Source organism: Entelurus aequoreus, linkage group LG11, assembly GCF_033978785.1.
Source record: "Entelurus aequoreus isolate RoL-2023_Sb linkage group LG11, RoL_Eaeq_v1.1, whole genome shotgun sequence".
Classification (NCBI taxonomy): domain Eukaryota; kingdom Metazoa; phylum Chordata; class Actinopteri; order Syngnathiformes; family Syngnathidae; genus Entelurus; species Entelurus aequoreus.
In genome coordinates this window covers 47,878,442-47,888,390 of record NC_084741.1, presented here as the reverse complement: position 1 = coordinate 47,888,390, position 9,949 = coordinate 47,878,442, and the positions used below count along the sequence as shown (strand labels likewise).

The 9,949-nt window shown below is 47.0% G+C and overlaps 1 protein-coding gene across 1 annotated transcript; it reads right to left on the bottom strand.

Moving 5' to 3' along the window:
- Positions 1-5,183: 5,183 nt before the first annotated feature.
- On the bottom strand, positions 5,184-9,648 carry LOC133660185 (uncharacterized). Its single transcript, XM_062063424.1, has 2 exons — positions 5,388-9,648; positions 5,184-5,327 (listed from the first exon to the last, which is right to left on the bottom strand). The coding sequence occupies exon 1, from the start codon at positions 9,498-9,500 to the stop codon at positions 5,391-5,393; it is 4,110 nt and encodes a 1,369-aa protein (XP_061919408.1). The 5' UTR covers positions 9,501-9,648; the 3' UTR covers positions 5,184-5,327; positions 5,388-5,390.
- Between the last annotated feature and the right edge of the window lie 301 nt (positions 9,649-9,949).

Genomic DNA, 9,949 nt, shown 5'->3' with positions numbered 1-9,949 from the left:
GCTTCTGGCTTCTCCCCCTTTTTTAACAAATTGGATCGGCTGGTGTGTTGCTAATGGTTTGGCTTTGTCTGCTTCAAGTCTGCTAGCGCCAGTCATGGCGCCATCTGTATCGGCCTTGTGTTAGTGTGGTTTGCAGACTGGGACTGTACATGGTGACCGCAAAAGTGGCAGGGCTCTTTTTTGCCAAACAACCAGAGTAGTTTTTGGAGGCTTGGGAGTAGGGCTGGGCGATATGGCCTTTTATTAATATCGATATTTTTAGGCCATATCACGATACACGATATATATCTCGATATTTTGCCTTAGCCTTGAATTAACACTTGATGCATATATTCACAGCAAGTATGATGATTCTATGTGTCTACATCAAAACATTATTGTTCATACTGCATTAATATATGCTAATTTTAAACTTTTATGCAGAGAGAGAAATCACTACTAAGTCAATTGACCAAAACTGTATTTATTAAACAGTTATTAAGCAGTGGCACAAACATTCATGTCATTTCAAAACAGAACGTGCAAGATTGTCAGAGACGTATTAAAACAAGCTATTAGTGCACTTTTGTGCATGATGTCACTAAGATGACATATCAAAACAACACTAAATTAAAGTGCACTTTTTGTACAGAACTCCACTACAATAGTTTAAAACAAATAAAGTGCACTTTTGTGCGTGATGTCCCACAAGATATTTCAAAAACTGTCAAATAAAAATGAGCTGCATAATAGGAAATTAAATAGTGTATGTCCCTCGCTGTGATAGGTTCCTGTGGACGTTATCTCCTTCTGTTTTTGACTATTTTTTCATACGGTGTTGATGTGGAAATGGAAGACGCCAGGCTCAATTGGGTCAGTGCTGGTTGCTTCAGCATTTTGTTGGGTGTGGCACTGGCCGAAATGTTGACATGCGGAATTTCAAGCACTCTTCATTCTCTAGCGGGTGACTTTTCAAATGATGCTACAAATTAGTAGTGCTGCTACTTTTTGTAGCAACGCTTTTGCCGCATACTTGACATATTACGGTTGTCTGTTCAACATCATCCCGCTTGAAGCCAAACCACCGTCAGACGATGGACCCCGTGCTGTTTTTCTTGGTAATTAATTCTTGTTCCTCCATTTGTTACCAGATTCGCACCTTCTTTCTCTCGTATTACCACTCGCACCGCTCCGCTTGCACCACCAGCCACTGCTAACTTAACCCATGCCGCTACCTCTCTGCTCGGCGAGGGTGTATGACGTTGCACGCGCGACAGTATGTGACGTATGTAAGAAGGTGCGCTTGTTTTATGTCTGTGCGAAGGAGAGACAAGAAAGAGTGAGACAAGCCTGTAGTGCAATGCCCGTAGCTAAAGGCAACTGCGTGAGAACGTATTCTCGAATACTCACGAAATAGTCATTTTCTACTTCGCACAGAGATAAACCCGTGATATATCGAGTATATTTGATATATCGCCCAGCCCTACTTGGGAGTGTGTCATATGTGGACCTGATCAAGAAGCTCAGCTTGCTTGGCCTAATTCCCACAGATTGGCCCATGAGATGGTCCTGTCAATGACGGCCTCCCAGTTTGTCCACATACCCTGCTGGGATTGTCTCACGGCCTTGATTTTATAACCCTTGTCTTCCTCCCTCCTGACTTCTGTGATAACAGTATTTTCCCCTCTTTTATTGTGGCCTTTGTCCAAGTCCTCCTCGTTTCTCCCCATCCAAAACCTGTCCTAGTGTGCTGCACCTGGCCCACGATTTCCTGGTGTCTCAGCCATGTTACCGCTTGCTGCACTGCCTGTGATGCGTTCCATTTATTTACGGTGCGAACCTGGACTTTATAAGTATATTATATGTGTGTGTATTTTTCCGATTCCAGAAAACACAGAGTGAGATGTTCTACCTCTTGTGCGAAACACAAATGCATAAAATGACTTAACACATTAAATGAACAGTGAACGTGAATGGAAGACCCGACGGATAACATTTACGGGTGCGCATCATCAGTAGTGTTCCTCTGGGTCATTGGATGTTTCGGCCTTTAACACTATACACCCTCTCCAGAGGCGGCCAGCTACAGGATGATCAGACCTTTGCTTGCGACCCAAGCCCAATTAGCCATAAAAGTCACCTTGTTGGCAGACCTATCAGGGAACTATGCATGGCAGGGGCGTCCAGTTCCCTGAGTCAGCTTTGCCTGACCGCATACCTCCTGCTGCACTAGTTGGGGGCCCAATTGGGGTCATTCCTCTTCAGCCAGAGCCACCGGCTGATCTTTTCGGCGGCTTCAGATGCGGCTTTGATGGCTGTACACAGGCACTGACCCCTGACTCCCAAGTCCATCAGCAGTTTTGCAGTAGAGGTTCCCACAAAGCCTCTGCACCCAACCTCCACAGGGCGGACTTCAGTATTCCAGCCGCGATCTTGAGCTTCCGCGGCCAGCTCGGAATACCGCAAATATTTCCTCTCATATGCCTCCTCCATGGATTCCTCCCAGGGTACTGTTGCGTTTGACCAGATGTTCCTCCAAGTGGGATGTAAAACGCTGGTCAGTCCCAAGTTACTTAGATGACACAAACTGATCTCGAATATACACCAATCACAGAATAGGTATTTTCTAATTTTATTGTCAAATATTTGAGAATAGAGACCAGCCTCGAACAACACATCCAAATGCGTAGCCCAAGTTGATCTGGCATTCCACAGGCCAAAAGCAACTCTTTTCACACAAAGAAAGCCCGCCTTTCCCCTCCCCCCAACACTGATAAGAAGAGAGACTTGGGGGTTGTGTTCACATTCCTGATGGTTTACGACCCTATCTAACCAGGCAATCTGAAGACAAAGAGAAACTAGTATACAGAGTAAAATTAAGGAAAGAAATGAGCTGATTCAAACATGATTATGAATAAAGAAATAGCTCTTAAACATATGCATTATCTACAATCCCCCTTCAGATCTTATCCAAAAGATCTCTCCTACGAGAGCAACACCTCTAAAGCACGCCCCACATTAAAGTAGGTGCTGTAGTTTTTTTTTCTTTGAGCAAGCTAGCAATAAAACAACAGCATATTTACATGGATGACAGATGGAGGGAGTCCACGTCAATGTCGTCATGGTCAGGGAAGGAAATCAACAATTCTCGAAAGTCTCCATTTTGCTTGACCCCCTTCAAAGACATAACGAGCCCAGAAACAGGGTGGGGTTGACCTTCTACAGCTCTAACAATGATGCGGGTGCATAGAGACTTAGCACAAGGGGCGATAAAGCAACCGCAAGAGGCTATAATGGCCAAGAAAACTCCAATGGAGACCAGGACAGACTTAATTAGGTCAGTCCACCTGCCAAATGTGCTTTGGAGCCAATCTTTAAAGGGGTCAGAGACCCCTGAAACTTCAGTAAGTTCCTTAGACAGGGCCTGGAGGCCCTCTAAGGCCCTCTGAACTGAGCCATCTGGTGCAGTGTTGTTAGGAATGAAGGTACAGCATTGGTCACCAAACATTGCACACACGCCTTCTTCCTTGGCTAGGATGCGGTCAAGGGCTATGCGGTTCTGGATGGCCATGAGAGAGGTCGGGGCAAGTTGTTCAGCAAGTCCCTCAACGGCGTCACGAGTCAGGTTGGTCAGTCTCAACAGATTATAAAAAACATAGTTAATGCGTTCAACATTTTTAGTAGCAGTCACAGGGAAAATAGCACCAATGATAGGAAGGTTCTCGAAACCTGCACAGGATTCACACCACAATTTGTGTTGTGAGGGGACCCCTCTTGGTTGTCCAATTGCATCAAAGTAAACACCATCAGGGTTTCTCATCAGATCAAAGGAGCCCTTTACACTCCTTCGAGATAAAACATGGCGGCGTCGGCGAGAAGTTAGAGAGGCCGCTGAGACAGGAGTTACAAGGGGAGTTAATTTGGTACCCACTAGGGTGAGTGGGGTCACCAGTCTAACCATAGCACAAAGCCCTACGGATGACTTTGGGATTCTAATGTACAATCTGTGCTCCCCACAATACCAGAATAAGTCAGCTCGTGCCCAAGGGCCTATCCTTGAGCCATCTATCAGTGTGGTGCACCAGGAAGGGTTAATATAACCCAATTTGTTGGGGGACGAAGAGGGTCCTTTGAATTGAAAACACGTGTAATTCAGCTTTTGGGCCACAAATGGAAGAAGTCGGGTGGAATTGTCAACAGGAGGGTACACACTAGCCAACAAATCGCACCCTGGTGGCGTGGGTTCAGAGAACAAGGAAATAAGACAGTTTGAGCCATTTATGTCAGTCAACTTAAAAGGGGCGGGGTAAGTGTGGGGAAAAGGACGTCCAGCGGAACAAGCAACACAGTCACCCAGGTTTTGGCTCTTAGCCATGCTAGTCATCCACCTGAGCCATAGGTTGCCTGCACCTGCTCCTAAGGTCAAAGCTACCAGGTCTTCAGTGGTGATGTCATTAGTATACACAGATGTGAGAGCTTTTGTAACGTCACCGAGGTGGAGTGGCACTTTAGGTGCTACAGAGGGGGCAAAGGTAGTTAATGCCCTCTCAAGGATATTAATTTTAATAATCCCTTTAGGGTCCGTACCAGCCTGTTCAACCCCCAAAACAACATAAAAGGGACTTGGCACAACACCCATTCCGATAATTGTAAGTGCAAGGGGATTCTGGGAACGATCAAAATTCCTCTGAAAGGTCATCCCTCTCTGAATAACTTGTAATAGTAGAGGTAGGCGGTAATGGTAAAAAGAGGGCCCTGTGTAGTGGGTTACACTCGTCCATGAGGGGCACCACCCACTAGAGTATGTTGTCTGCTTCCGACACCAATGATTCAGTTTTATGTCGTCACAAAGATAGAGGTTACTACTACGGTACAAACTATTTTTCCCCCCGCATTTAATCACACTGCACAGGTCAAAAAAATAAGTCTTGCTGTCCCCCCTAACCCAGTCTATTTCAAGTCCGCCGTATGTTCTAAGACACTTGTCAGTCACTGTCGTCGGGAAGGAAGGACTGAGGCACAAGAACAGTAGAACAAGCCTAAACACCAATCCGTCAGGAAATACTTCTGGGCGTAACATCCTTGTTTTTCGACTATCAAAATCAGAGTAATTCAGGTAACGAAACGGGGATAAACATCAAACTTTTCACTTAATATAACGACACAGATAGTTATGCTGAAAACAAGCAAGATAAATTGGATAACTTCGAGTATAAAGGCTGGTCTCAAATAAGGATATACAATATAGAAGTTAAAAAGAGTAATATAGGTAGAAAATCTCTCTCTCAGCGTCGTCTTCTGGGCTGTAGGATTATGTGTGTGTAATTAAAGCCTCGCTCTTCTATGACCTAGAGGGGGAGAGGTTACTAGCACGATCACCCCTTATGTGTGTTACTTCGTTAACACACCCACTAAAAATGAGTCGTTTTCTGCTCCCGTTCTTCTTCAGCTGCCTCAGGCTCAAAAGGCGCTGCTAGGGGGTCGAGTGGGGCAGATGATGTGGCTATGTCAGCAATGACATCCGCTGGTGATCTATCAGGTTCTTCAGCAGGAGTGCAGAGGGAGAGGTGGTACCAGGTGTCCCCTTTACCAGCTAGTCGAAGGGCGTGAGACGTCCGTTCCACGACCTTGAAGGGACCAGTCCACCTGGGCTCCGTCCACTTGCGTTTGATGACTTTGAGCTTGACCCACTCTACGGGAGGGAGGGTCCCTGGAGGAGTGGATTGTTGTCCACGAATCTGTGCAGAGAAATTATTACACAAATTCTGAATTTGTTCAAAGTACCATTTTGGTTTTACGCTGATTCTTCCTTCCAGGGAGGCAGCTGGTCCTGGGAAGGGCTGACCTGAATGCAGTTCATAGGGTGAAAAACCAGTTTTGTTCATGGACATTCGGATGGTCATTAAAGCCAATGGTAACGCGTCAACCCACTTCAATTTGGTCTGTGCACAGATTTTTGCCAATTTTGTCTTGATGTTTTGGTTCATTCTCTCGACCTTACCTTGGGACTGAGGATGGTACACCGAACCAAACCTGTGTTCTAGTCCGAGAGCCTTTTCGACCAAGGCTAGGTGAGTATTTTTGAAATGGGTGCCGTTGTCTGACCTAATCTTTTTGGGGAAACCATGTCGGGGAATTAGGTCATTAACAAGCCATTTAATTACTGATTTTGCATCCTCTTTTGAGGTTGGAGTTGCTTCCGGCCATCCACTGTAATTGTCAACGCAAGTTAGCAAGTACCTTTTCCCTTGTACCGGATTGATCATGTCAGTGTAATCGATCGTCCATTCTTCACCATTTTGTGCCGGAATGGGGAAAGTCCCCATTTCTGGTTTCAGTGTTGGTCTGGGGTTAAAGTCCTGGCAGATATCGCAGTATCTGACGTGGTTGTCCACAATGTTCTCCAAATAGGGGTGCCACCATAGTGACAAGTTCGCTTTTGTTTGCTTTGCCCCCACATGTCCGGGACCGTGGGCCCATCGGAGCATTTTTTGTCTAATTCCTGGGGGCCAGGCCAGGTGACCATTTGGCCCTCGCCAAAGACCTGTCGGGTCTTGTCTAGCGCCTCTTCTCAGCCACAAAGTTTTCTCTTGTGGTGAGGCCTGCTCCTGATGTTTTCTGATTTCATTATCAGACAGGGCAGGTAGGAGTTCTGTCTGGCAGGCAGTGGCAGTCATGATAATTCCAGTCTTGTCATAGCCAGCAGTTTGCTTAGCTACGGAGTCAGCAAAGTTGTTACCATCAGTTACTGTCCCTTTTTCCTTACTGTGTCCCTTGCACTTGACAATAGCTATCCTTTTAGGTAGGAGCAGCGCTGTTTCCAGTGCTTCCATTTCTGTCTTGTATTTAATCGGATGTCCTTCAGCAGTCAGGAAGCCATTTCTCTTCCATTTAGGAAGGTCAATGACAGCTGACATGAAGGCATAAGCCGAGTCTGTAAAGATAGTCACTTCGTAGTCTTTTCCTTGCTTTAGGGCTTCTGTCAAAGCCACAAGTTCAGCTCTTTGTGCCGACAGCTGTTCGTCAAGTGTCTGGGTGGCCAAGGTCTCCCATTCTCCTGAGCTGGACTGCTGTACCACTGACCAAGCTGCCTGCAATCCCTTTAGAGGATGTCTGAAACAACAGCCGTCCGTGAACAGCCAGTGGGAGCCTGGGATGGGTGTGGTCAACAGGTCTGGTCTTATCTTTTCAGTCAAAGCAACTCTCTCCTCACAGTGATGTAGTTCTCCACTATTTATGTTATCAGCCATGTTGATTCCTTCGTGTGTAAAAGTTATGTGAGGTTGTTGCAAAATTTTCATGAGTCTGCGTTGTTTGAGTGGCGTCATGGTAAACAAATGTGATGATACATATGCAATGACAGTGTGGTTTGTCAGTACTGTAAGTGGGTGTCCCATGACAATGTGTGCCGTTTTGTCAATCAGTTTTGCCAAAGTGGAAGCATGTTGCGAGCATGTGTGATGTCGAAGTTCAGATAGGTCAAGCAGAATGCTGGTGTAGGTTAAAACGCAACGCGTTCCCCCTATACCTCCCCCTTCAGGTTTCTGAAAAAGGACAGCGTTAGCAGTACCTTCACTCTCAGAAACATCTAAGTAGAAGGGTAGTTTGTAGTCTGGTACTGCAAGGGCAGAAGCAGAAGACAAATGTTGCTTGAGGTCAATGAAAGCTTGTTCGGCCTCAACCGTCCACTGGAGGGCAGCATTTGAGTTGCGGACTCCAGCAGTGCGGAGGAGGGCACGAAGAGGAGCTGTTTTCAAGGAAAAACAAGGAATGTAGGAGCGGCTGAAACCAGCCAATCCAAGGAAGGACTGTAATTGTTTGACAGAAGAAGGTTTAGGATGACATAGGATAGACTGGCGATGGTCAGGGGACAGGGAGACCCCCGTTGAGGAGATCTCCCGCCCCATGAAATGAACAAGGGAACGGGCAACCTGCAATTTCTTACGAGAGACCTTGTATCCTGTTGAGGCCAGACGCTGAAGAACAGCTAGGGTGGCCGCCAGGCATGAGGTAGGAGAAGAAGCAGCGATGAGTATGTCATCTACATACTGGACAACAAATGTGTCGTCAAAAAGCTCCACTGAGGCCAGATCGTCTCGTAATTGCTGGTTGAAAAGGCCAGGCGACAGTTTCCAACCTTGTGGGAGGCGGGAGTACTGCAGCTTTTGACCTTGAAAGGTGAAAGCAAAGACATGTTTGATGCATTCAGCGATAGGGATGCAAAAGAAAGCATTCGCTAGGTCAATGACAGAGAAATAACAGTGTGCAGTGGTCAGATGGGTGAGTGCTGTGTAAGGGTTAGGAACAGGTATGGGAGGGGTCACTGTGACGTCATTAACGGCCCTAAGATCGTGTACCATCCGGTACACAGAGGTGCCAGTTTTTGGAACAGGCAAAATAGGTGTGTTCCATTTAGAGTTGGAGGGTTCCAATACTCCAGATTGTTTAAGGCCTGAGATGGTATCTGTAATGCCATCTATGGCTTGTTGTTTTTGTGGGTATTGTCTGACATGTACCACACTACTGGTGTCAATTTTGACAGAGACAGGGGACGCATTGACAGCAAGACCAACATCTGTGGGACCTTGAGACCAAACGGTCAGTGGGAGGGTGTTTAACATGTCAGCAGCTTCAGGATGGTCTGTTCGTTCTTGCCCATGCTCTCGAGCGACCTGAAGATGTTGTAGAACCCCGAGGTCAGCAGTCTGAGAGCAGGAGATACGAAACATATCAACTGAGTCAGAATGTTGTAAGTGTGGTATTTGGGTGTCTACCCAATCAGTGGCAGATACTCCCTGTTTTGTCATTGGACCCAAGTCCTTGGCTTGGTAGGCGGGACAAAGAGCAAGAGAACAATGTGGGACTGCCGTAGCGTCCATTTTATACCATTTTTTCTGTTGAGGAGTGAAATCGACATGGGCGGACACACCCTGAGCTCCAGCATAGATGTGAGTGTAGGCCAAAGGCCACTCTTTCCCTGCTATGGTGTCAAAACCTTCTTGGTAACTTTCATCAGATTGGCGATCATAATATAAGGTGACATGTGGCGGATCAGGTGGTGGTACATACGGACGCAGCTCGGTCAGCCAGGGCTTCCACTGATAGAAGAGCAGGAGCAGCCCTTGTCCTTCACTTGTTTCCGGGAGGAGGCGTGTCCAGTAGATGTCCGCCATTTGTGGTACCTCAGGTTGAGGCATGAGCACAAACATGGAGGAGCCTTTATAGTGGTGTCGCAGCTTGGTGATAGTGCCGTCAGGTAACACCAGGAAGGTTCCTTCTGTGCGATATTGGATGTCAGGGTACAGTTTGTAAAGCAGATCATTACCGAGCAGGCAAGGTGTGTGATGATCAACCACGAAGGGATGCTTTAGCGAGTGTCCAGCAATCTGAACCGGAAGTGGTTTGGTGACAGGTAACATCCTTGTGACCCCAGCAAAGCCTTCAACCTTTAAAAAGGAAGCACACAGTTTCTTTGGAACTACTGCATTCAAAAGTGAATGTGTAGCGCCAGTGTCAATCATGAACTGATAACATTGTCCATTGACAACTATGTCCAGCAGGGGGCCTGTCTGTATTTCCTGCTGTGGCTCCTGCTGTGGGCAGCTTCAGAAGACCCCCCCTTGGTCCACGTCGTCACCCAGGAAGTAGGCGGAGGCGCCAGGCGCTAAGGCGGACCTGGGGGCGTGGTATTGTTGCTGTTGTTGTGGCTGCTGTTGGGAGGAGCTCTGCTGTGGGTGCCCTCTGCCACGACCTCGTGTTCGTCTGCCGGCACGACGGAACCATTCCTGTTCGGAAATACTCGGACAGTCTCGGCTCCAGTGACCAGGCTGGTCACAGTTGAAACAGTTTCTTCCCCGGATTGACTTTGAAACGCCGCGTCCACCACCTGAGCCTGAGGGTCTGGTTTCAAGTTTATTGAGGATTCTTTCCTCCATCTTTTGTAGTTCAAAAGCAAGTTCACCCGTTGCCG